Source organism: Simochromis diagramma, unplaced genomic scaffold (genome assembly GCF_900408965.1).
Source record: "Simochromis diagramma unplaced genomic scaffold, fSimDia1.1 OVJJ01000026.1, whole genome shotgun sequence".
NCBI lineage: Eukaryota > Metazoa > Chordata > Actinopteri > Cichliformes > Cichlidae > Simochromis > Simochromis diagramma.
The window spans coordinates 10,517,601-10,545,135 of NW_024386985.1; the positions used below are offsets into that span (position 1 = coordinate 10,517,601).

At 40.3% G+C, this 27,535-nt stretch overlaps 2 protein-coding genes and 1 pseudogene across 3 annotated transcripts; 2 read left to right on the forward strand and 1 right to left on the reverse strand.

Annotated features, from left to right (window-relative positions):
• Positions 1-344: 344 nt before the first annotated feature.
• On the reverse strand, positions 345-11,784 carry LOC120738764 (cytochrome P450 2J2-like). 2 transcript variants are annotated; one of them, XM_040040198.1, is made up of 9 exons: positions 11,515-11,777; positions 9,673-9,835; positions 9,442-9,591; positions 8,793-8,953; positions 7,628-7,804; positions 6,558-6,696; positions 6,279-6,466; positions 1,587-1,728; positions 345-1,236 (listed from the first exon to the last, which is right to left on the reverse strand). In XM_040040198.1, exons 1-9 carry the CDS (start codon positions 11,713-11,715, stop codon positions 1,061-1,063), a joined length of 1,497 nt encoding a protein of 498 aa, XP_039896132.1. In that variant the 5' UTR covers positions 11,716-11,777; the 3' UTR covers positions 345-1,060. The 2 variants fall into 2 exon arrangements, with proteins under 2 accessions (XP_039896132.1, XP_039896133.1); XM_040040199.1 differs by lacking the exon at positions 1,587-1,728 and having other exon boundaries at positions 11,515-11,784.
• A 4,727-nt stretch (positions 11,785-16,511) lies between these two features.
• On the forward strand, positions 16,512-20,183 carry LOC120738771 (annotated as a pseudogene).
• A 2,705-nt stretch (positions 20,184-22,888) lies between these two features.
• LOC120738772 (cytochrome P450 2J2-like) lies at positions 22,889-27,064 on the forward strand. Its single transcript, XM_040040210.1, has 9 exons — positions 22,889-23,199; positions 23,439-23,614; positions 24,534-24,683; positions 24,790-24,950; positions 25,033-25,209; positions 25,523-25,664; positions 25,979-26,166; positions 26,265-26,406; positions 26,498-27,064. The coding sequence occupies exons 1-9, from the start codon at positions 23,024-23,026 to the stop codon at positions 26,671-26,673; spliced, it is 1,488 nt and encodes a 495-aa protein (XP_039896144.1). The 5' UTR covers positions 22,889-23,023; the 3' UTR covers positions 26,674-27,064.
• Positions 27,065-27,535: the final 471 nt, after the last annotated feature.

Genomic DNA, 27,535 nt, shown 5'->3' on the forward strand with positions numbered 1-27,535 from the left:
CATGTTTCCACTGGGCAGAAGTTTCTTTCAATCTCATTGTACATAGATCTATTCTATTCTATTATCAACATAGCACTTGTAGCTAGTGGGACATGATGATTTGCTTCTGTCTGCTTACTGTCTGGGATGGAAGATGACAAAGAGTTATTAAAAGTGGGCCAACATTTCTCTACAACTATGTGAGAGACAAGTCATACAGAATGAAAATATTTAAAGTTACTGTTGCTAAAGATAGTTTTTGTTTTTTGAAGTACTGCAGTGTCCTGTGAAACGTTTCTTTTTCACATAACTGAATGCAAAGGCAGTTCATTTAAAAAAAGTATCCTTTTCTAATAGCAAATGGGTATTTTTATGAAGTAATTTATTGAGATTGAAATCTCCTTTACACATGAGATTCAACAACAAAAGCATAAACAAAGTATCAGTAAGAAAAAATAGTTACAAGTTGCTGTACTGAATCTCCATAGACAAGGAAGGACAATAAGGTGCACTGACCAGTAGTTATACAGGTGAGGAAGGCATCTCAGCTGTTTAACTTCTCTCACGGAAAACCATTTAAAAAATTATATAGATAAAAGAAGAAAATTTCAAAAGTCCATCATCTCAAAGATGGACTTGTGTGAAGATTTGCTGGTTTTCTGCTATTATTTTCAGATTTTCATTCTTTTGGTAAGTGATCATTTGAAAAAAGTATTTTATGTGTGTAATAATCTCTAAATAAATTATTTACAGGTTCAACAAATCCAATGTGCAGAGAAAATATCATAAGTACGACGTTTTGGTGATTCCCTTGAGAGGTAATGGTCTGTGGATTTTATTGCATCAGGATTATTTTATTTGTGAGTCCATATTTATTCAGAAAAATCGTGCAAAATTAAAATACGTTCAAATTCAATTTAAAATATATATTACTTATTAATTACTTACACTAGAGCGCTAGAGATAGACAGAGAGAACAGTAAAGCAGATATTCTTTATGCATTGCATCAAAAACAATAGCAGAAGACAGTCATTGAGAGCGCAGAGAAACAGACATGCTCAGTTTAGGATAACTCGTGCTCTAACGTGGCACAGCACACAGACGATAAGGTTTGGGACTGCGTGTGGCTCCCAAAATGAAGTCCAGACTGGGTTTCTCTCCAGCAGGTGCAGTAACTGAAAACTTCTGCAGCAGGGAGGTGAAAAACAGGAATAACTCCATCCTGGCCAGCTGCTCCCCAAGACACACACGCTTACCTGAGAATACACAAGACTACATGTTTTAAATACATAATTTACAGGGTTTCCACGCTAATCACAGCTTATAACAGTTATTTATTCATTTAGATCAACAAATAAAGCACAAGAACATTTAAAAGCACACAATTTAATGCAAGGAACAAGCAGCAGAGTATCTGCTAATCTGTATCTACTTCACCACTTTATCACTGTATTGAGTAGTGTAAATATGATTATGCTACAAATAATCAAAATAAAATGTTACATATACAAAAAGTTGACCATAAGCAGCAACATGTAACATTTTTTAAACTTCTGCCTAAAACAGCATTTACCAGAGTTTTAAAGGATTGCAACTGATGACTAACCTGCAGAAAAGGGAATGAAGGCCTCCCTCTTCCTAAATTTTCCATCCTGGTCCAGAAAGTGTTGAGGGTTGAAGGAATGTGGAGTTTCCCACATAGACTCATCATGTAGAACAGAGTGCAATGGAGCCAAGATCTTGGTGCCCTGAAAAATACCATTTGTTCAAATTGCAGGATTTGAACTTCCCGTTGGCTACAGTTCTTTAGCATCAACACTTGGTATTTGAGTATCTGAGTATTTGAGTTGTAACTGTTCTTTGTTCATTACTTATGATCCCGTGTCGGGGTGTTTCCAGAGGTGGGAAGTAACAAAGTAACTTTATTACTGTAACTAGAATTTTCAATTGTATTCTATTCTATCTTATTCTATTTTATGTATATAGCGCCAAATCACAACAACGAGGCGCTTTTTATTGAACAGTAGATCATACAATAATAGATACAGAGAAAACCCAACAATCATATGACCCCCTATGAGCAAGCACTTTGGTGACAGTGGGAAGGAAAAACTGCCTTTTAACAGGAAGAAACCTGCGGCAGAACCAGGCTCAGGGAGGGGCGGGGCCATCTGCTGCGACTGGTTAGGGTAAGAGAAGGAAAACAGGATAAAGACATGCTGTGGAAGAGAGACGGAGGTAATAACGTGTTTGATTCAATCCAGAGAGGTCTATTAACACAGTGAGTGAGAAAAGAGACTGGAAAGGAAAAACTCAATGCATCATGGGAATCCCCCATGCCTACGTCTATTGCAGCATAACTAAGGGAGGATTCAGGGTCACCTGGTCCAGTTTTCAGGTATCTGTATTTGAATATTTATTCTTCTGACAACTTTTTACTTTACTCCCTACATTTTTAAACAAATATCTGTACTTTCTACTCCTTACGTGTTCAGAAAATGCTCATTACTTTACGTTCAGTGTTATCATTTATAACGTTTATACTCGGGGGTTAAAGTTGGCCGGAACTTTAATAAGGCAGGTGTCTGTATGTTGTGTTGGCGGTACTTCAGCATCTAGCTAGTGCTACAGATAAGGAGGATGCATGAAGCGAGTGTTTTTTAAGTGGCATGCAATTTAAAAATCAATGTTTCTCTGGGCTGGGGCCCTGGCCGGGCCTCGGGGCCTTGGGTCCTGGTTTGTGTGTTGCCGGGGTTGTGGGCGGGTGGGTGCATGGGGGCCCATCCTTGGCGCAGGGTGCCGCCGGTGAGTCGAGCCACCTGGGGGGCTCTTCAACTGGTGGGGGAGATTGTTACACCTTGCAGGAGCTTTCCTCTCCTCAGGAACTCTCTGCAGGAGGGGGAGATACAGGAGAGGTGGAGGAAGATCTCAGCCTGGGCGTCTATTGTCTCACGTAGTCTGGAAGATGAGTGGATGGTGGGGTGGGTGCAGTTTTCTCTGTGGTGGGGTTGGGTGGACTGTCCCGGGCTCTGTGGGGCCGGGGGGCGCTGCTGGATGGGCCTGGGCCCCCTTTCCCTGGCGGGTCGCGGAGTATGGGAGTGCCTACTGGGGTCAGCGGGGGAGCTGGCCCCAGGGAGGGGTCGCCTGCCCCTCCCTTCCTTCCCTCCCCATCTCCAGCTGCCTCCCTCTTCCCGCTCCACCACAACCACCCACACATGCAGGGCCTTGGAGTAGGGGTATGTCACCAGGGTGCAGAGGAGGCTCCCCCCCCCCCCCCCCCCCCCGTCCCCTTCTGGCTGCCTCTGCCTCAATTTTATCCCACAACTTAGACATTCACATTACTCACACTCTCATTACACATACATATAGGATCTTGGGGGTGGGCACGATACACGGAGTCCAAATTACCATCAGGGTGTACACCTCACCCCTGGCGTCGTTGCCCACCTCTCAATTTTGAATACACGTAGACATTGAGGGCTAGCAGGAGGGACTATGCGCTTACCTGCTGCTCTCTGGCAGGTAGCTCCATGCCCTCCTGGGTTTTAATTGCACCTTAGAACACACATGCATCAACACTACAATGAGCGGGTGGAGGGAGGTTTGGAGTCTTCTCTCACCCCCGTTCTCTGCGGCCTGCTGGAGCGGGGGGGCTAGGAGGAGTTGGCCGTCCGACTGCGGTCTGGAGTGTGGGGCCTCCCTGCTGCTGCGGAGTCAGGGCGGTCTGCCTCTCCCCACCGCAGGGAAAAGGGTAACACCACCTGGGTCTGGGTGCAGTTCCCCCCTCCAGGGGCAAGGGTACCTAGACCCGGTTCGTAGAGTACGCTTGGGGAGTGTGATCGTGTGTACAGCGTCTCTTTATGTCTGTCTCCACGTTGGTTGAGTGTGGAGTAAGTGCATATGAGAGCATGAGGGTGGGAATGGATGTTTGTATCTGTGTGTGCCTGTATGTCTGTGTCTATATGTCAGGTTGGGTATCAGACGCCACTTCTCTGGGGACATCTCAGGCCCTCCAAGGTTTGGAGGCCTATCTCCACCCACCACCACTTCCCCTGCCAGTGGCGGACTCCCTCAGGTGTCGGTGTGTTGGTGGTTCTTTGTGTCTGGGGGTGGGTGTCCGGGTACACACCGGCTCACTCCTTGGCGGCCGCTTATCGGGGCCTGGAGCCTGGGGCTCCCTCGGGCCACTTCGGAGGTGGGGTGCCCCCGGCCTCTCGGCCTGGGGCTCGGTCACTCAGGCACAGCTGGCTGCCAGCGGAGCTCACAGGCGCGTCACTGCAACTCCCCCTGGCTTCTGCTCTCCGGCTGCTGAGTGAGCCCTCATCTGGGACTTTCCTCAGCTCTTACTGGGACAGTGGCGCGGCTGCCCCTCTGTTGGTCTTCCTTGGTCTCTTGTGTTCTGGGGGCCTCTGGATGTCTGGAGTTTTGATCTCCTCCATACCTGCTTCATACCCTGGAGGACGGGGCTATGGCTCCCCACACTCCCTAGCAGATCGTTACATGGAGAAACCTTTGGAATGCAAGCATGCTGATCCACACAGGTATGCACACAGGTGTACACACGGGTATTCACAGACGCGGACTACAGCTTTCTTGGCTGCTGCCTCAAAGCACATTGTGCGCTGTCTATCTTGCGTGCTGCACAATATCGTTTATTATTTAGTATCTACTGATATCTACTGCTAGCTAGTTTATTGTGATGGTGCCGTTTTTTTTATTATGTTGCTCTTTGTTGTTTGCTTTCTCTTCTGCTTTTTTTCTCCATACAGGTGACCCAGGTGTTTTTTTTTGTTTTTTTTTTTCTTTCTTCCCCCCTTTCTCACCGTCTCTTCTCCCCTTTGGTTTTCTTTCTCTCCCTCTCTTTCTTTCATTCTTTCTCCCTGTCCTATCCCCCAGTCATGTCTGTCCCGTTTGTAGCAACTGAAAATAAAATAAATTCATAATTATAATAAAGGTCAATCAAATGGACCAATATGGCAAGGCCATGATGATCCACTTGGTAAAATAAATCCGCTTGGCATCTTTCTTGGCCTTAAGACAACAATTCTGATGGCTAAAGATCCAAACGGGACACACACAAAAAAAAAAAAAAAAAAAAAAAAAAAATCAATATTTCTATCAGTCTAAGTAGCCTGAAAAAGAAAAGCGTCTGGACTTCTTTAAGTTTCCTGGAAGACGTTTCACCTCGGATGAGAAAAAACCTTCACAGACAGTTTCTATTAGTTCAGCAAACATCAGAAAACACACAAGCTATTTGTGTGCAGTTTGTCACACAGTGCGTTCATAGCTAAAGGTCAAGTTGATGGATTTCACAGGGAGAGAAGAGAATGAGAGCTAACTAAGGAGAGGAGGAAGAGAGGTTAGATTTAAAGCTGAAGACTGCACAGTGACGCTTAAACAGAAAATTTAAAGCTTACATGCAATGTCATTATTTTAACCACATGTTGGAACTGTGTATGATGTGTTTTGATAAATAATGTATTTTCATTGTCGTAAAATGTCCTGCAAAACAAACTAACCTATATTAACTTTGTGCTATTCAAATGTTGCATGGAAATACTGGGTAGTTTTGTCCAGGATAAACAGGTTAGTTTGCATTACAGGGCTGAATTTACAGTAAAGCACTGTGTTGGACTGGTGCACAGTAGCTGTGGTGCTCCTGGTCAGATTTAGGTTACATCAAGTGTAGCAGCGACTTTGCATTTTAGATGATCATGCTTAGATTACTTCACTGAATTCAAACTTTATAGCAACTCTGTATAAAGTGTAGGGGGATAGACATCTGCCAGGATAGATGAAAAAACACATCTACACTTGTTGTGTAATTGTGTAAATCTACAGTGAAGAGCAGGTCAGCTGATCACATCATGTACACTAAAAACCTCCTGGAGCCATAGTTGGACTGGCCATCAGATCATGCATAGCAGGCATCTGCCCGGTGGGCCAATGGGGAGTTTTTGTTTTTATGGGCCGATGGGGTTTTTTTTGTGTCTGTTTGTTGATTCGTTTTTTTGTAACAGTATAAACAACGAAAGGTGGTGGACTGGCCAGAAGCTGGCCGATGTGTAAAATGTAAAAATAACTCAGTTGTTTGGTGGTGGCTATGGTGGAGCTTGCACTGAGCCCAGCAGGTGGATGAGGGAAAGGTGGATGAATAGTGGAATTGTGAAGTGCTTTGAGTGTCTAGAAAAGCGCTATATAAATGCAATCCATTATTAGTATGTACCTTTGACACATCTGATTATCTCAGAGTTTTTCTTTTTAACTGGCAAACATTTGTTACTGGTTGATTGTGTACCTTTGGGATTGAGTACTTATCCAGAGCTGTGTTCTTGTTTGCCACGCGAAGTATGTTAAGTGGGGCAATATTTCCACTTCTCTGGATTTCATGAATAACTGCATCAGTGAATGGCATGTTTTCTCTGTCACTTGTAGACGGCTGTCTGGATGGACCAACCACAGCATCTATCTCAGCTTGGACTTTCTCTGCACACACAGGAAACAGGAAAATAAGTGTTGTGCACAGTTGACTAAGCTCACAAAATATGTATCCCTGATAGATATTACCCTGACACACCTTGTATATCAGGGTAGTGGATCATATATAAAAGTCCCCAATGTAAAGTAGTAGTTGTGGTTTCAGTTCCAGCGCCAAACAGGTCCATTGTGCAAGCCATCAAATTTTTGAGATAAAACCCAGAATCTTTATCTTCCTTCTATCAATGATACAAGAGAAAATTGTTATATTTGATTATGTACACAATATAAATACAAACCATCTTATCAAAACGTTTTGTAAAGTAAAGAATAAAAAATTTTAAATTCCCCTCTTGCCCCCATGAAGGTGCAGAGATCTTGGATGTTGTTCCTGGTATCTGCTGGAGCCACTTGCTTTGCTCCGGGGTCACTGCACCGAGCGCACCAGTTACCACTGTGACCACTGTTACCTTCACTCAAGATCAACTTGAGTGAAGGTAACAGTTCAAGATCAACAGGACCCTAAGAGCCTTCATCAGGAACTCAACGGGGGATGTGGCGAACAATAGAGACCAACAGGATCTACCAAGGAGATGCACTGTCCCCACTGATGTTCTGCATAGACCTAAATCTTCTCAGAGAGGTAAGGCTGTCAGAACGGAGGGGATCACACTACCAGAAGGAAACATTGCAGACACTGAGGACAGACCACCCCCTAGGGTGGTTGAGAATGACGGAGCTAAGAACCTGTGGGACTTCCAGATACAGACAGACAAAATGGTGATGGTTAACAAACCAGACATAGTAGTTGTAGACAAGCAGGAGAAGATGTAGCAGAAGACGTACTGATAAACGTACCAATGACAGTAACATCTCAAAGAATGAACACGAAATACTGGAAAGTACCACGGGCTCAGAGAAGAGCTGAAGAAGGTGGAGAGTGAAGGTAACAGTGGTCCCAGTGGTAATCGGAGCACTAGGTGCAGTGACTCCCAAGTTAGGTGAATGGTTCCAGCAGATCCCTCTGTCCAGAAGAGTTAGAGTTAGAACCCTTAAGCTCCCAGCCCTCTGGTAGAGGACCTGATCTTGAAGGATAGACTACTTGCAGAGGCGAGAGGGGAATAAATTTTTTTCATAAAAGCAAATCGAGATAGACATTAAAACACTGACCTCTCCCATTTCTATGAGAAAGGAGTCAATGTAGTCTCTTGGTGATGAAGGGTCAAAGTTTTCCTGGTGTTCTTTGATCCTAATTTCTACAAATTCAACTATTTTCTTTGTCAAGATAAATATCGTCTGGTGTGATCCAGGCAGCCACTTCATCAGCCAGGGTATTGTATTGTACATCTGCAGAGCAGGAAGACAGTAACCAGATTATCTGATTGACTGGCCATATTAACATAAGCAATAATAAAGATCATTATTACTGTGTGTTCATGAATTTTAGGTTTGAAACCTGCAGCTGTATCATTACATGAAAGGCCCTCCCTACTGCTTTTGCAGCCTTTTTGTTATTGCTGGTGTTTTCTTAAGTTGCAGTCCATTTGGCCTCTCAGGGCCACCGTATTAATGTAATAACTTAAAGGTGGGATAATTATTTAGTTGAATTAGTTCATGTATAGGTAATTAGGTAGGTCATTTGTTTGTTTTCATATTAAGTGTGTTTATTATTGGATGGCACCTCTATACAGGGCATAAGTTGGGCATGCACCAAGAAAACAAAACAAAACAAAGAAAACAAAAGGGCAATTTAGTTAAGAGTGAAGTCACACAGCTTTGTGACCTGTCTGTCTCTCTTCATTTTTAAAATGGTTCAAACGTTTTAGTGTGAAACATATCACTGCCACAATGTTTGTAAACAGCTCGGTGTCAAAGTAAAAAAGGCTCAATGAAGTTTATTAAAAAGTCTTTTTGAGCTGTTTGCTTGGAACTGTGAATTAATTTAAGGCTAGAAGTCAGGGGTGTCAAGCTAAGGCTTCATTCATTAGGATTTACACTCATCATCACGGTGTGATTGGTTTTATAATAACAACAAGCAGCTCTGCTTAAACTGTTGCCCTTACTGTATCTAACCAGAAAATGTTAGAAAATGAATGGATGAATTGGTTCTGTTTGGCTTTTACAGGCGATGGGTAAATCTGATACTGCTGTATTGTAGATCCACATTCAGTAAATAATCCTTTCTGGAGTGTATTTCACTTGTAATGCACAGTGGTGAAAAACCGCCAAGTGGACATCACAGCAGATAGATATGCAAATTGATTAAGCACACATTTACATCCATGTTTGAGACTGGAACTAGAAGTACATGAGTGTGTGAATAACATGCACTCACCCGTACTGTCAAACTTCCCTGTAATCGAACAATGTCATTGAACATCTGGAGAATATGCTGAAATTGCTTGTCAGTGTACTCAAATCGATTGCCGAACACCAAACAGCAGATGATGTTTGAGACTGCATTATTAATCAGGTTCTTAGCATTAAAGGGTCTGCCTGGAAAATGAGGAGAAAAAACATCCATAAAATTAAAAAAATAATAATTAATTAAATTCAAATTCAAATACATAGTTGGGAACAAAGGGGACCTTGAAAATTGCAAGAGAAATGCACCTCCAACTCTTACCCAAGGGTGTCAAATAAACTTTGGTGTAAAGGATTAGGGAAATGTCCCGAGTGTTTCAGAACATTTCAGCAAATAATTGTGAATCTTAACAAAGAATTGGAGCGATATCAATAACACTAAAATCAATTAATGTTTGGCCTCTGATTAGAACTCCTTGTTAAAACATAAATCAGGTGATGAGCTACAGGTAAAGAAAAGTGGGACAATTATTAAGGAAACCTTTTAGGCCATGTGCTTTAGTACTGTGAACCTTATAAACATGTCATATGGTAAGCAATGGTGAATTCTATTTAAATTTTATAAACACACATACTAAACATAGATAACATGTAACTATATTGTTTTTTTTTCTTTGTGCCTTGCTGATCTGTGAAAGCCTCTGTGAGATACTGGCACTCCTGCTGGATGGATGACTCCAGGGTCTTCTTCCCCAGACCAAAGTTCCTGAATGTGTGAAGAACAAATCTCCTCTGTTGCTTCCAGGGATAACCATTTGACATCACAAGACCTTTTGGAAATAAAAAAATAATGTAGACCTGATCTTTAGATCTTTAGAGGGAAAAATGCAACCACTTTTATCAAACACTACCTTTATTCCCTATAATTGATTCAAATAAGGGCATAGTTGGGCGATCCATGAAGTCTTCTCCTTGGTGAACCAGGGCTTCTTTCACAAGTTTGTAACCATGAACGACCACAATCCTACCACCAAAGAGTCGAAGGCTGAAAATGTTTCCATATTTCTCTGCAAACTGAACACAGACAGTATATTGTTGTTTTTGGAGCAAGATACATTCTGAGGAGGCTATATAATAATAATAATAATAATAATAATAGTACATTTTATTTATAGGCGCCGTTCAGACCTTCAAGGTCACCTTACAATAACACGTGAACAATACCATAAAAAAACATTAAAAAATATCCATCCACCCATCCATTCGCGTCCGCTTATCCTTTTCAGGGTCGGGAGGGGGGGGGCGCTGGAGCCTATCCCAGCTGTCATAGGGCGAGAGGCGGGGTACACCCTGGACAGGTTGCCAGTCTGTCGCAGGGCCAACACACAGAGACAGACAACCATTTGCACTCACATTCACTCGCACATTCACATCTATGGGCAATTTGGATTAACCAATTAACCTACAAGATATATGTATATATAATAAACATGGTAAAATAAAATTTAGACATAAACAGTCATAAAAGTGTAAAGGCAAGTATAAAGACTGAGCAGGTAAAAATGGACTAAGACAGATCAGGTGTATGCAATTCTAAATAGATGAGTTTTGAGACATGATTTAAAAGTGGTGAGACAGTGTGTGGTCCGGAGAACAAGTGGAAGTGCATTCCAAAGTCTTGGGGCAGAACAGCTAAAGGCTCTGAGTCCAATGGTAGTCAGGTGAGCAGGTGGAACCGACAGAAGGGAAGCTGAAGAAGAGCGGAGTATACGGGGGGGGAGTATGTATGGAGAAGATCAGAGAGATATGGAGGAGCTAGGTTATGAAGCGCTTTGTAAGTGAGAAGCAGGATCTTGAAATTGACACGGAGGTGAATTGGAAGCCAATGGAGCTGTTTAAGAACAGGTGTTATATGTTCAGTGGATCTAGTTCTGGAAATAATACAAGCAGCTGTATTTTGAACTAACTGCAATTTATGGAGGGATTTATGAGGTAGACCATAGAGAAGAGAATTACAGTAATCTAAACGTGATGTGACAAGAGCATTGACAAGTATGGTGGTACTGTGTGGAGTGAGTGAGGGACGAAGGCGGTTATTATTACGGAGATGAAAGTAGGAGTAGTATATATTATATATATTCACATTTTGCAATTTATATAAGAAAAGGTTTTTGTTGTTTTTTACTTAATATCAGAACTGCTGTAAGTTAGTAGGCCACAGTTAATTTCTTCTGAGATTAATAAAATATTCTTATTCTGCATTCAGCAGAGTGGGGAATTCAGAACAGCTTTGGCAATAAGACAAGTTCCTATAGTTATGAAAATGTCACTATATCAGGTGTTAGCCCACCTGTAATGAGGCCGTTAAGTTAATATTCAGTTAAATAGCTAAACTTGTGAGCAATAAATACCAGTTCAGTGAAGGGATCAATGAACCTCTTAGGTTCATTGAACCCTTCACTTTACCCACATGGGCACGGGAGGAAGCCAAATGCAATACAAATACAAAGTATTTCTATAGAAGCTAAATAACGACTCTGTCTACTTCGGTGTAAATTATGCCTCCTTGCACTCCAGTGATTCATTTCACATGTTTGTTTCCTTTCACATTATTTTTCTGCTTTTATTATTAGTCAGTGAGCTGCAGGTGAAATCTGTATGGTTGAATGAAGGGTTTTTTTTCAATTTTCAAATGTTTTTTAATTTTATTATAATATAATAACTTTAAATTGTATTTAGGAATGGACTCATACCTCTGTTAACTGCAGGTGGAGTCTGGTAGATTGGATACGATGAAGGTCACCAATGAAAGGAAGAGCCCAGGGTCCAGGAGGAAAGTTTTTTGGCACTCTGTTCTTCAGAAAATCTGTCAACAGTAGAGAAACAGTCAAAAATATTAAAATAATTTTGCCATCTATCCACTCCAAGCCGAGAACCTTGTATATCAACTCCATATCTTCTCTTCATCTGTCCCACTACAAGTAAACAGAGGACAAACACAATCAGATAAACAGCACTGACTGTGGTGTCCCACCTCACACTGAACCGTGAACTGTGAACAAAGTGCAAACTTTAACACACATGTGTCAAAGTCAAGGCCCGCGGGCCACATCCGGGCCGGCGTACATTTAATCAATCAATCAATCAAGGCTTTATTCATCACATGCAGGTTGCCTTGCAGTGAAATGGGACATCCCCACCATGCACACACAACACAGACATCACATGGGGATACAGGTTGGAGATAGGTAGCGTTACAGAAAAACACTGAAATATACACTACAATGGGAAAGTAAAAAAAAAAAAGACCTCTGCTCATGCTGGGCTCCCATGGCAGGACAGCATGAGAACAGAAAACAAAACAAGCTCCTCTGCACAAAAAGCACATAAATGTCCACAGCACAACATTATGGAACACGTGACTAGCCACAGGGTTGGGTAGGGGGTGAGGAGTAATCCGATTTGTATCCGGCCCGCGAGATGATTTTATATAGATATACTATTATAGTTATGCATGGCCCTTTGGAGGATTTAGCTCTTTATATAGTAAAGTTATAGGAGAATAAAAATATAAAAATAGTTATCAGCCAAAATGTTAATGGTTTGTTAAAATAATCCCATCTGATACCCCGTGAGCAATAAATATATAATTTTCTGTTGTAACCCTCAAACTGAATGGTAATGTAACGATACTAATTTTTCACTTTTTCACAAAATGAAAACATCAGTACTTCCTGCGTGCTCCCAGCACAGGGGAAACAAATTCTGTCGGGGATACCTACTTTGGCACGACACCTGTGTTGTGCGGTGAAAAAAGCAGACTAGTCAGCAGGATGCGAGTAAAGATGCAGGAGGACAACTGTACCGGTGAGTTAACAGCATATCACTGATCATACACCAGGAAAGGCTGTGTGGTAAAGTCCTAAAAATCGAGCATGTAATGATCACCCTAACGCAGACCGTAAATTTTATCTGAGCTAAAAGTTTAAATCACCGTCAATTTCAGTCTTTTATGTGGGAAATAGATTCAGAGTTTGCCGACATTCCTTATCATACTGAGGTCTGTTGGCTGAGTTGGTATAAAAATTCTCAATAGAGTTTTTGAGCTCAGCAAGGAAATCTGTCAGTTCATGGACATGGCATGTGTGATGCTGAACTGCACCTGTGCAGATTCAGATGGAGCTGCAGTGTAATGATACCCTCAAGGGAAAGTACAACACTGAATGGCCCACACAGTTTATTAGTTCCATTCCTGAGGCAATGCCCAGCTCCGTCTACATGCGGCTCCAACCTTGTGTATGCTTTCATTTATTTTTTCTGGGGTTTTTGGCTGCATGTTCATATTTCTAACTTGCACAATTTTGACAGGATATATTTTTATGAAGAGCAAAATATTTAAAGTTAAAGTTGTTGTTTTTTTTAAGTTTATTTAATCTGGAATAATATTCCTTTCTGTTTTTATTCATATTTATGTTTAAAAAACATTGTTTTAGTGTGTTCAATAAATGTTTATATTGTTTAGTCTGCAACCTAAAGTGTGCCTTGAGTTTTGGCCCCCTGTGCAATTGAGTTTGACACCCCTGCAATAGAACTTAGAAAACATATCAAATGCATAGACTTAGTAAATGCAGATCAATTTTAATTTATTATGGTTTTAATGTGAAAAAAATAACAGGGGGGGATTGAGTTTAAAGTCAGTAATACCCAAAAGGTTGATTCTGTTCTCTGTTCAGCCCATTCATTCAGTGGTGCTAGTTTCAGTCATTGTGCAAATGTACTGTGTATAATGTTGGGGAAACCTGCAGTCAGCGGAGACTTAAGAAATCACTTGAATGAGTGACGAAACGTTTCTCCCATTACGTCCAGATGAACAGAATCAAGCTTTTAGGATTTATTTACCTGAATGATTAGAGTCAATAACACTGAGTTCTCTTATTTGCAACATTTTAATACAATCAAGGGAATAGTTTATCAGGCAACTACTAAAGTAAAGCAAAGATATCTAATCTAGCATCGCATTACTGAAGTGCCACATCCGACTAATCTCATCAGAATAAGGAAGTTTGCTTTTTACTGTCCACATCCAGAAAGAGTTTCCTCACATCAGCGCTTCAAATTACACGCATGTGCACAAATGCACAGTTTTATGTAACTTACACCATCACTTGTTGATTGTGTAACTAGAGCGTGGTGTTTTAAGTAGAGAGCACAGTCAGATGGAGAATGTCTGCCCCAGCATTTTTGTCCTGAACTCTCTGGAGACACAGTAAACAATGTGAGACTGTGTGCATGGATTTGCAGGGTGGAGGAGGGTGATTACACATTCCACACAGTTTCTCTTCCTATACACGACTGACCTATGAGAGACCATTGACTAGACAGTCACATCATGATACTTTTAAAATATATATGGGAAAGATGCTTTTTTTAAATTCATGCACACTCCTTATAATGGCCCTTCTTTTTGTGGTCACTATGATTAAACAGCACAACATTTTGGTGAAATATTTAACGTATTTGCTCCACTACATTAATCTGACTTTGACACTTTTAGAGGTCCAACTCCTGAGTTGGGAAACCACTAGACAATATAACCTGCCTCTGTATCAGGTAGTTAGAAATTCCACCTAAACCAGCAATATTCTTCAGTAAGGTTATTAGAGGCCTCATCAAAATTTATCAGTAAAATAAAGAGGAACATTAGAAAATAGAAAAAAAAAACTAGCACAAAGCAACAGTGAGAGGGTTAAAAAGCAGTTTGAACTTTAATCAATCAGATTCGCTTCACTATAACGAGTTTCTTGCTTTACATCTGTTTTCCCTCCAGCAGTGGCAAAGCTATGACCAAAAACAATACAACCATAATAGCACAAACACAGCAGAGATTATGGCTGTTACACCTTTTTTATACTGTCAAAGTAGAAAATTGGAAACACTTGGACACTTCACCAGACATTTCAAAGAGTATCAGCAAAATAGTCTTCAATAATTGCGCTTAAATTAAGCTAAACAGCTAAAGTAAAATGCCAATTTTAATTTGTGTTTTAGAAAAACGTGCTTAAATTAAAAATAAAAGTTTTTAATACAGAGAAGGTGATTGTGGCCATAAAATGCTAGCATTCTCGTAATGCATGCGAAGTAATTAATTAAGGACACATAACAAGCCATAATCCTTTATTACTAGTTTCTAAATAATAATGATCACAGACATTGGGAGCGCAGTTAACAGAAAAATGGCATGTGTATATGATGCAAGATTTATGGTCCAGCATTTAAAAAAACAGTATAGTTTTATTAATAGGATTCAAACAGGCTCTGTTTGCAGCTTTGTACACACATCTGACAGTCTCACCAATATTTGAAACAACCTGTAATGTGGGCACTTTACAAACGTTTTGGTAGTTTGACTCATTTTTATGTATGTAGTCCTTTAGTCAGAAGACAGAAAATAAAGAAAAAAAACTTCTTTGTTGTGAGGTGAAATCAAGGTGGAGGGGGGTGATCTCCTGCTCAAGCTAAGTTCTTTAACCAATCAGCATTCAGCTGACATGTAACATCATCAACACCTACCTACTCATTGTTGCCTTTTTGAAGGACTGCACTAGAGTACCTCTTCACAATCGCTGCATTGATTAAATTTCCACAATCACTCCCTCTTCTTTAAACCACAACAGTTCATAAAATACTCACATCCTCTAAGCTAAGCTAAAGTTGGACAGGGATTTAACAGTGTTTGTGTTCCACACGTAACATTTTCCACCCTTAAAAGGCCAAAACGTTCAAGATTAGGCTTAAAACTTTCCTTTTTGCTAAAGCATATAGTTGGGCTGGACCAGGTGACCCTGAATCCTCCCTTAGTTATGCTGCAATAGACGTAGGCTGCCGGGGATTCCCATGATGCATTGAGTTTTTCCTTTCCAGTCACCTTTCTCACTCACTATGTGTTAATAGACCTCTCTGCATTGAATCATACTTGTTATTAATCTATGTCTCTCTTCCACAGCATGTCTTTATCCTGTTTTCCTTCTCTTACCCCAACCGGTCGCAGCAGATGGCCCCGCCCCTCCCTGAGCCTGTTTCTGCCGGAGGTTTCTTCCTGTTAAAAGGGAGTTTTTCCTTCCCACTGTCGCCAAAGTGCTTGCTCATAGGGGGTCATATGATTGTTGGGTTTTCTCTGTATCTACTGTACAATATAAAGCACTTTGAGGCGACTTTTGTTGTGATTTGGCGCTATATAAATAAAATTGAATTGAATTGAATTGAATCAAAACAACAAAAAACAAAAAATTTCGACAGGGAAAGAATAATTTCTTCCATGTGACTCCCCATCGAGCACTGCTGGGTTTTCAGTCTCAGTACTCACTGAAGCAGAGCTTTTGTATTCTTTGAGCTGTTAGTTGAGACTGAGCTGTTCCTGAATGAACATAGGAAGGGTTTTGCCTCTTTCCTCATTACTACTTCCTGCCTGAATTGTTTATCTTACCAGATGGCCACCCCCGCATTACCTTTCACTTCATAATTGTGAACTGTGTAATACTGACATTTTTCAAGTGTGAAGCATTTTGAAAATACACCACAAAATAAGTTGTTGTGAAACCAAAAAAAAAACCTAATAATATATCTTTTACGCATCTATGTTTAACACACAAGCTCACAGTCATCACTCAGCTGGAACAGTTCAAATTCCAGCTTCTGACAGTTCCCAAGAGTCCATTTGTGTTATGTAACATGTTTGGGGCCGCTTTTCCTGAGCACTCTGCAGCCTGATGATAACACCACACATACCACAGCACTCTTTGCTGGATCGCACTACTTCTCCTGCAGAGGGATTTCTGATACTTCAACCATGATTTTTCAAGCTTTCTTCGATTGTATGAATTTTACTAGTTGGTTTTTGCTCAGTTTTGTATTGTTAATTTTAAGTGATGTAATACGAAACCGGAGGCCTCGCAACTTTCCACCAGGACCCTGGGCTGTGCCTCTGCTAGGAAATGTCTTCACTGGAGTAGACTACAAAACAATGCATGAGGTGAGGAGGAGAAGATCCTTACAGTGCAATTTGGTTTACATACAGTAGGCTGGCCAATATAATGTGCACGATGAATAACAACAGATAATAGCAAGACTTCAACTTTAACCTCCTAGGACCTGGCATCCACATATGTGGACTTCACATTTTGGGTTATTTAGACCAAAATACTCAATTTTGCTCTCCAAGGGCCTGAGATCCACTTACGAGGACATTATACTGCTACTGTTCTATCGAAATTTTAAACGAATATCCTTATATGTGGCTCTCATTTTTCTTAGAAACAAAAATCAGGTAAAAAAGAAAAATCTGGTAATTGTTTGTTTTTACATTCATCTGGTCCCATTCAGCCCAAATATCAAAGAGAAATTAAAAATGCATGCCGTGGAAGAGTTCGGGTCTTCTAAAGGAATACCAACTGTGAAACATTTCTCTTGATTTATTTCTAAATGCAGCTGGCTCAGAAGTATGGCCCTGTGTTCAGTTTGAGGAGGGGCAGTGAGAGGATGGTGTTTGTTGCAGGATATAAAATGGTCAAAGAGGCTCTTGTCAGCCACCTGGACAACTTTGTTGATCGACCAATCATCCCTCTTTTCCATGTTGTATTCAAGGGCATTGGTGAGTAGTTAAAACACGTGCACGAAAGCATGTGCTATCACATATATTTTTGGGTGTACCAACCTCCTTCCCCAAGTCTTAAACTGTATTAAATTTTTGCCTTTTGGAAATGACAAGCACCAATATATCATTGTCATAGCATTAAATGAGAAGTCCTGTGGTGAAATGCAACTAGTAAGTCAAATTTTACCTACTTTCTAGAAACTTTAGGTACATATTTTAATGTGTTCTCCATTAGACACATTACACACAGCAAGAACGCCTTGGGTTGATTCACTGCAGTGAATTTGGTAGTTGATGATTTTCTTTGTGAAGTGTGCATGTTCTCCCTGTATCTGCATGGGCTTTATTAGCTCCCATGTTTCCTCTCACAGTCCAAAACCATTTTACCCTGTGCCCTACAAGATGTACATTAATGCAGAGACTTCCTTGTTATTAATTCAATATAATATTCTAATAGGTATAGCGCTGAGCAACGGTTACCTGTGGAAGAAGCAGAGGAAGTTTGCCAACACTCACCTGCGTTACTTTGGAGAAGGCCAAAAGTCACTGGAGAAGTGCATTGAAGTGGAGTGCAACTTTCCTTTGTGAAGCTTTCAAGGAGGAGCAAGGCAAGTAGGCTGCAGGAATTCACATGACTGAAGTGATTGCTGTGCACTGAAATCATTTTTGTAGCAGGATTTCTCTTGACTTGAGTAGAATTTGCCATCTTCACAGGTAGACCATTCAACCCCCACTACATCGTAACAAATGCAGTGGGTAACATCATCTCCTCTGTGGTCTTCGGACATCGCTTTGAATACAGTGACCCCAGCTTTCGCAAAATTCTGGAGCTGGACAATGATGCCGTTGTGCTTGCTGGTTCAGCTCAGACGCAGGTACTCCTTATTTAAACTACCATGTGTTGATCATTTGCGATGTTGTTGTTGGTCTTTTACTAAGAGTTTATCATCCTCACCAGCTGTATGATGCCTTTCCTGGCTTGATGAAGTACCTGCCAGGACCTCACCAGACTGTCCATGCCAACTACAGGGAGATTGTGGCTTTCTTGAACAGAGAAATTGAAAAGCACCAGGAAGAGTGGAACCCAGATGACCCTCGTGATTTCATTGATGCATATCTGTCAGAGATGGAGAAGGTAACACAAAAACATTTCCAGTGAAGCATATGAATACTATTCTGTTAACTTTTTAAAAAATTAATTGAAACAATAATCATGTGTTCATGTAAACCATGACAATTGTCTATACTGGTCACTAATAGGTCAGATTTGTAATGTGCCAGAACTGTGTTTAGATTCAAAAGAAGTCCTTCAAAAGTTTCTGAGACTTCAGCCACCCAAATGAATCAGTTAATCAAAAAACACAATCCTTATGATCATGAGATTAACTGGTAATAAAGTAAATTGCCTAAATGAACTGAGTACTGTCGATAATGTCTGTATTTTTCTGTTACATTAGAAAAAAGAGGATCCTCGTGCTGGCTTTAATATTGAAACGCTTCTGGTTTGTACCCTTGATCTGATTGAGGCTGGGACAGAGACAGCTTCCACCACTCTACGCTGGGCTCTAGTATTTATGATGACCTACCCAGAAATACAGGGTTGGTAACTTATTACTCTATCCCCCTTTCTCACATCCCAGATTGCATATCTTCAATCCCTGCTTTCAACTCTCCTTTATCATCGCATGAAGAAAAAGTGAAGGTCAAAAAGCTTGAGAATCTTAAACAGCTGAAAGCAAATAAAGGATGGTTTCCTCCTCCAAGAAGAATTTGCGGGTTAAATTCTAGGTGGGCCACTTTCATAATGGATACGCCTTTGCATCCTTGACTGTAACTCCAAAGGAGAGAACTCCCTTTTTTCTGTCTGTCAAATGCATTTTAAGAATTGTAAACCATTGGTGTATTGTCATGAGATTTTAGGTCACAAGCAGGATGAGGGGGGGCAGATGGGCAGGCACAAACAAGAAAAATGAGAACAGCCTGAAGAATATAGATTTTAGACCAGTCTGACTATGATGGTTATTAAGTTGTCTGTTTTAGTCGTTACTGTTTCCCCTTTCAGAACAAGTCCAGGCAGAGATAGACAGAGTGGTCGGACAGTCTCGCCTGCCCACCTTGGCCGATAGGCCCAACCTACCCTACACTGATGCTGTTATCCACGAGACCCAAAGGGTTGGAAATATTGTTCCATTGGGATTCCCAAAAATGGCCAGTAAAGATTCTACACTGGGAGGATACTTCATTCCTAAAGTAAGGGATTATTTACCAGACTGAGCCAGAAATTAACATTCATTTCATATGTCTTTCAATTATTTATAAATAGCTAATAACAACATCTGATAACACTATTTCAGGGCACAGCTGTTACTACAATACTTTCATCTGTGCTGTTTGATAAGAATGAGTGGGAGACTCCAGATGTCTTCAATCCTGAACATTTCCTGGACTCAGAGGGCAAATTTCGAAGAAGAGATGCCTTCTTGCCATTTTCAGCAGGTAATTTTATAGCGTGTAATTAGGTTTCCATTAAGAGTACATTTGATAGCAAAATGAACAGCAGGATAAATACTTCTGTTTCCCACAGGTAAACGTGTGTGTATCGGTGAGCCCCTGGCCAAAATGCAGCTCTTCCTTTTCTTTGCATCTCTGCTCCAACGCTTCACTTTGACTCCTGTTCCTGGAGAAATGCCAAGCTTGGAGGGTGTGATGGGCTTCACCTACTCTCCCGAGGAGTTCAGGATGCTGGCAGCGCCTCGCTGAGGTCATGCCATGCAAACACAGAGATGAATAAACTGAAACTCCACAAGCTTTATGGGATCACCAAATCACAGCATACAGAAAAAGCATACTAGAAACCCAGAAAATATACTCTGTAAAACATTTTACGAACATTTCACATAGTAAGACACAATGTGCATGTCACAGTGCTAACTGTTGTTGTACTTTTATTTCTTGTCTTTTACTGTGAAGCACTTTGAGTTTTTTCTGTGAAAAGTGCTATATAAAACAATAAAGTTTGCTTACATAATACATAATAATGGTTAGACAACCTTGAAAAAATAATGTGCATGCATTATAGCAACTGACTGAAAATTAGGTGCCACATGATGCCATAAGCTAATAGTAACTTTATCTATAATAAGGCAAATTCTTTAAATATATGTTGTATTGAAATTAAATTAACAAAAAGAAAGTTTGATGACACGTGGATAAAACTGCCCTTTTTATCTATTTTTATCTATTAGACTTTACAATTCTTTGCCAATCAAACTGTTCTGTGAACTTTGCATCTTTTTACAACTATTAGAAATGCAATTTCCTTTCATGATAAAACAAATTTCTCTGGACTGCAAAAGATTACATGTTACCTATCAACAGATAGATAAGTGATTGTGTAATACTGAATACAAATCTAGTATAAGAATTCACAGCAGAATTAATTCTAAAAATGGCTGCCAGAATCAATTTACTGAGCAAATTTAAAATGAGTCTTATTCCTTTAAATGTAAAATTATTTTCTGTTACAAATACATCGCAGCGTGTCTTTGGGTCATGACTAAATAACTCTTACAGGCTTTAGGAGAGAATAGTGACAAGACACCATAAAATGAAACACTTTAAACATACTGAAATGCTTTGAGTGCTCAGTAAGACTAGAAAGGTGTTCTATAAATGCTTTTCAATATCCAGTTAAACTTCATGCCCAAACTGCTTTGGACCTTGAGTTCCCTGTTTGCACAGTTGAAGTGGGTGAGAGTTAAAGGAGTTGTTTTGCTCTGGTTGAAAAGGAAAAAAATATGAGTTGGTGTGGTGAGCTTTAAAAACTTATTTAAATCAGTTTCTTTCATTTCTTTCATATTGTTGAAGAGTCTTTCTTGGGCGGGCAAAGCAGCTTCCCTGTGGGTCTGTATTTCTTAGCTACATCCGACAGAAGGGTTCCTTGTGGCATACACTGTGGCTCCCTGTAAGAGGGATACAGATGCGGTGAAGGAAGAACACTTGGAGGCAGGAATTATCTTCACCTGATGTCCAATTTATTCACAAATGCTTATAACTATGGCGTTATTTTTGTGCATCTGCAAATGGTTTTTACATGCGCTCAAAATTTCTTTACTTGCACTGAGAATAATAGCACAAAAATAACGCCATATATAACAAAGCCGCTTAGACTGATGGTATGTACCACAAAAGAAAAGGAAAATGTTAAGTTGAAATATTAAATGTTTGTCATTTTTGTGTTTACCATTTGTACATAGTTTTAAAGTATTCTTTCTGTCCTCCCCTCCCCAGATCCTTAAGATTCTGGGAGGGGGGATGATAGTGTTTTTATCACAGGAACACCCTTGTTTGATGTTGGCAAACTTCCTCCCCTTTGTATGGCTTCACTGTGTTATCTAGGGTGAACCATCTAGGGTGTGGGGGAGACTACCCTCTTTATGACCAAGGATGTTCCTGCTGTGCTTTTATGTTATATGACCCTTTGATCAGCAGGGTCACACACACACACACACACACACACACACACACACACACACACACACACACACACACACACACACACATTCTCACATAACACACACACACACACCCAGTGCCTTGTCTTTGTAACCAAGGGGGGTTACGGGGGAAGGTGTGTGTTGTAAACTATTGTTTATTGTGTGAACGTTGTCAATAAAAGGGAGCGAGAGGGGGCCGTCGTCGAGGTCATTTATGATGAGCTGAGATACCGACAAGGCCTCCCTTGCAAGTAAAACGATCGATCGCTGTTGCCTTGTTTTTCTTTCACGGGAATAAGTTCTGGGATCAGCGGGGTCTGACTTTAGACCCAACAGAAAACAATATGACGACAAACTTAGAATGTTAAATAGGACCTAAGGAAACTAAAACCCATGGCTATTTGGCAACATCCGCCAATTTGGTCTTTCATTGCAACCTCGAACTAGTGATGGTTAACTCTGTGCTGAGGCTTTGCAGCATATGTCAAGAACCCTAGGTTGTTTTCTTATCAAGGGTATAGAGGCTGGTTTTTTTTAAGGGCGAATGGTGTCAGTGATGATGTCTGAATTTTGAGTGTTGAGCTATTCAGGCTTGCTGTGGAATACTTGTGCAGCCCTGCTTCCTCAGTGCCAATGTGAAAAGGGTTTCTCCAAAGCCAAAAAGATTATTTCCAAAAAGACAAATCGACAGTGGCCAAAAATATAATTTCTTAATACAAATGAATGAAGTTACAAGAACCCCAGCATTCATAACTGTTTGCTTTACCAGCTGACTACCCCAAGATGACCTTTCACCTTATAATTGTGAACTGTGAAATATCATACTTTCCAGATGTGAAAAAATTCTGAAAAAACCCAAACAAACAAACTTTGATTTACCTTGTAATAGTCTCATTTATGTTAACATTTAACACATAAGCTCACAGTCATCACTCAGCTGAAACAGTTCAAATTCCAGCTTCCGACAGTTCCCAAGAGTCCATTTGTGTTATGTAACATGTTTGGGGCCTCTTTTTCCTGAGCACTCTGCAGCCTGATGATAACACCACACATAACCACAGCACTCTTTGCTGGGCCGCACTGCTTCTCTGCAGAGGGATTTCTGATACTTCAACCATGATTTTTCAAGCTTTCTTCGATTGTATGAATTTTACTAGTTGGTTTTTGCTCAGTTTTGTATTGTTAATTTTAAGTGATGTAATACGAAACCGGAGGCCTCGCAACTTTCCACCAGGACCCTGGGCTGTGCCTCTGCTAGGAAATATCTTCACTGGAGTAGACTACAAAACAATGCATGAGGTGAGGAGGAGAAGATCCTTACAGTGCAATTTAGTGTACACGTAGTACGCTGGCCAATAAAATGTGCACATGGAAAAACAACAGATAATAGCAGGACTTCAACTTTAAAAACATTTAAAAGTTTCAGGGAGTTATTAGTAACTCCAGCTCAGATCCTTTTCAATACTGTGTTTATGTTATTGTCTACCACTTGAAGGGTTTTTAATCTGACAAAAAGTCTTTACTTCTAAAGGAATACCAACTGTGAAACTCAGAAGTACGGCCCCGTGTTCAGTTTGAGGAGGGGCAGTGAGAGGATGGTGTTTGTTGCAGGATATAAAATGGTCAAAGAGGCTCTTGTCAGCCAGTTGGACAGCTTTGTTAATCGACCAATCATCCCTCTTTTCCATGTTGTATTAAAGGGCTTAGGTGAGTAGTTAAAACACGTGCATGTAAGCATGTGCTATTGCCTATATTTTTTGCTGTACCAACCTCCTTCCCCAAGTCTTAAGCTGTATTAGATTGTCATCAAACTAGAAATGATCAATACCTGTACATCCTCATTATATCACGTCTCTGTATGGCCCAATTCTCAAAACAAACCCTGAAAAAGCATATCAAATGTAAAAATATAATGAAATTATTTTTTAGTGCTGTTACAGTCCTGGGTCTTGGACCCAGTTTTTGAGTTTCATTTTGGACCTATTTATTATTTCATAATAAGATAATTATGAACTAGTTCCTGAGTATGTTAGTTTCCTGTGCGGATGGGTTTATTAGTTATACTGTAGTTCTTCAATTCTGGTTTCTTCACGTTTGTTCTGTTTGTGTCCAGTTAATACTTTCTTTAGTCCTCTCTGTTTGTTTTCTCCCTTAATGTTTCCATGTTCATCTCTCTGTGTTTTGTTCCCTTAACTCACCAGTCTTTCATATCTTCAGATTCTGTTCAGCTGTGTTCTTCAGGTGTGTCCACTCTACCCCAATCTCCTCCTGTGTGCATACTGTCTGCGTCTCCCTCTGTTCTCTGTGGTGTCGGCTTCTCTAGCTGTCTTCTGGAATTCCATGTTTCCATGTCATTAGTTTCCTAATTCATCAGTTCCTTAAGTTTCTAGTTTTATTTCTCACCTGAGTTTTTTGTATTTTCAAGTGTATAAGCTACAGCAATAAAGCTGCCTCTTTTAGTTTACCCTTTTGTCTCCGAGTCTTGCAATTGGGTCTTGCCTTGCCTGTCACATAGTCCTTAATGATAACTTCATTTTGTTTTGGCTCACATTGTACTCCGTCCCCTACAAAATGTACATCCGTGCAAAGGCTTCCTTATTATTAACTTAATGTAATATTCTCCAAGGGATATCTATGAGCAACGGTTATCTTTGGAAGAAGCAGAGGAAGTTTGCCAACACTCACCTGCGTTACTTTGGAGAAGGCCAAAAGTCACTGGAGAAGTACATTGAAGTGGAGTGCAACTTTCTTTGTGAAGCTTTCAAGGAGGAGCAAGGCAAGTAGGCTGCAGGAATTCACATGACTGAAGGGATTGCTGTGCACTGAAATCATTTTTGTAGCAGGATTTCTGTTGATTTGAGTATAATTTGACATCTTCACAGGTAGACCATTCAACCCCCACTACATCATGACAAATGCAGTGGGTAACATCATCTCCTCTGTGGTCTTCGGACATCGCTTTGAATACACTGATCCGAGCTTTAGCAAAATTCTGGAGCTGGACAATGATGCCCTTCTGCTTGCTGGTTCAGCTCAGGCACAGGTGCTCGTTGTTTAAACTACATGTTGGGATCGCTTATGATATTCTTGTTGGTCTTTTACTAAGAGTTTATCATCCTCACCAGCTGTATGATGCCTTTCCTGGCTTGATGAAGTACCTGCCAGGACCTCACCAGACTGTCCATGCCAACTACAGGGAGATCATGACTTTCTTGAACAGAGAAATTGAAAAGCACCAGGAAGAGTGGAACCCAGATGACCCTCATGATTTCATTGATGCATATCTGTCAGAGATGGAGAAGGTAACACAAAAATGAATCCTGTTATGTTCACTTTATTAAAAAAACAAAAACAAAAAAAGCAACAATAGCCATGGGGGCATATGTTCATGTAAACCATAACAATTCATCATGTTCATGTCATTGCTGGCCACTAGCAGATCCCTATTGGCATTCCAAAGAAGTCTTTTAAAAGTTTCTGAGACTTCAGCCACCCAAATGAATCCATTAATCAAAAAACACAATCCTTATGATCATGAGATTAACTGGTAATAATGTAAATTACCTAAATGAGCCCAGTACTGTGGATAATGTCTGTATTTTTCTGTTACATTAGAAAAAAGAGGATCCTCATGCTGGCTTTAATACTGAAACACTTCTGGCTTGTACCCTTGACCTGATTGAGGCTGGGACAGAGACATCTTCCACCACTCTACGCTGGGCTCTAGTATTTATGATCAACTACCCAGAAATACAGGGTTAGTCCCTTATTAATCAATCCCCCTTCAATTTCCCAACTCCTTTCCTTGTGTAATAGTCTCCAAAGATGAAAGTGAAGGAGGTGTAGACCGGAGGGGCATCGAGGCATTTTTTTTTCCCAAGAAAATTAGATATCGTTGGTTCAGAGCCTCATTTTCACACAACACCAATTAAATATAAATACTGCATCGGTAATTGTTGTTATAGCAAACCTGCTGCTGACATTTGTTTTTAATATTTTTGACCACTTTTACTTCAGTTAATAATATGGCATATTGTGATGAGTTTTAGTCGTTACTGTTTCCCCTTTCAGAGAAAGTCCAGGCAGAGATAGACAGAGTAGTCGGACAGTCTCGCCTGCCCACCTTGACCGATAGGCCCAAACTGCCGTACACTGATGCTGTTATCCACGAGACCCAGAGGGTTGGAAATATTGTTCCACTGGGATTACCAAAAATGGCCAGTAAAGATTCTACACTGGGAGGATACTTCATTCCTAAAGTAAGGGATTATTTACCAGACTGAGCCAGAAATTCAATTCATAAGTGTGTCAATTATTTATAAATAGCTAATAACAACATCTAATAACTCTATTTCAGGGCACAGCTGTTACTACAATACTTTCATCTGTGCTGTTTGATAAGAATGAGTGGGAGACTCCAGATGTCTTCAACCCTGAACATTTCTTGGACTCAGAGGGCAAATTTCAAAAAAGAGATGCCTTCTTGCCATTTTTAGCAGGTATGGTGATTTTATATCGTGTAATTAGGTTTCCATTGAGAGTACATTTGATATCAAGGATTAGCAGGATAAAAACTTCTGTTTTCCACAGGTAAACGTGTGTGTATCGGTGAGCCCCTGGCCAAAATGGAGCTCTTCCTTTTCTTTGCATCTCTGCTCCAACGCTTCACCTTCAGACCTGTTCCTGGAAAAATGCCGAGCTTGGAGGGTGTGTTGGGTTTCAACAATTCCCCTGAGGAGTTCAGGATGCAGGCAGTGCCTCGCTGATGTCATGTCGGGCAAACACAACGATGAATAAACTGAAACTCTACAAGCTTTATGGGACCACCAAAGATTTAATGAAAATTTTACATATTGAGACACTATATGCATGTTACAATCCTAATTGTTGCCATGCTTTTATTTCTTGTTTTATTGTGAAACACTTGAGTTTTTCTTAACACAAAGGACTTCAGATGTTATCCTTTGTTTTTAAATTCACAAAAATGTTTGATGTGTGGATAAAACTCTGCTTATTTTTATCTATAAGCACGGCCTACACATGCTTGCTGCACCTCTGTCTCCTCAATGCCAGTGTGAAAGTATTTTCTCTAAGTCCAAGTTCAGTGGCAAAATGTTATTTTTTTTATATAAATGAATAAAGTCACTATAACCCCAATAAACTCCATTAAAAAAATTTGTCCTTATTGAATTTATTTAAATACTGACTGAAATCATACAAGTTTTCTTGTATTGATAGACCTCTTCTACAATCACCAACAAATTAATCAAAAATATATTAGACAAATGAATGAACCACACAAAATCAAGTGTTATTTCTACTCTTGGCAGTGATTATTCCGGTGCTGACAACCAAGTTGAAATGGTAGTAAAGATTTATACAGTCCCGATCAAAAGTCCACTTGAAAAATGGCAAAAACTCAAATTTTGCATGATTGGATCCTAAGAAGGTTCCAAGTAGAGCTTCAACATGCAACAAAAAGAAATGGGAGTGAGACAAAACATTTTTTGAGCGTGTAATTTATTGAAAACAACAGAAACAGACTGTTTTACAGCTGATCAAAAGTTTAGGACCGCACCTCAAAAAAACCCCGTAAACTCTGCTAAAACAGAAATTAAAGTTTCAAAC

Coding starts and splice junctions, on each gene's coding strand:
- LOC120738764 (XM_040040198.1), bottom strand. CDS start 11,715: ATGGAGTTGATATACAAGGTTCTCGGCTTGGAGTGGATAGATGGCAAA. Junction 9,836..11,514: donor TCCACCTGCAGTTAACAGAG/GTATGAGTCCAT, acceptor GTCTGTGTTCAG/TTTGCAGAGAAATATGGAAA. Junction 7,805..8,792: donor AGGGAAGTTTGACAGTACGG/GTGAGTGCATGT, acceptor CCTGCTCTGCAG/ATGTACAATACAATACCCTG.
- LOC120738772 (XM_040040210.1), top strand. CDS start 23,024: ATGATTTTTCAAGCTTTCTTCGATTGTATGAATTTTACTAGTTGGTTT. Junction 23,615..24,533: donor TGTTGTATTAAAGGGCTTAG/GTGAGTAGTTAA, acceptor ATATTCTCCAAG/GGATATCTATGAGCAACGGT. Junction 25,210..25,522: donor ATCTGTCAGAGATGGAGAAG/GTAACACAAAAA, acceptor CTGTTACATTAG/AAAAAAGAGGATCCTCATGC.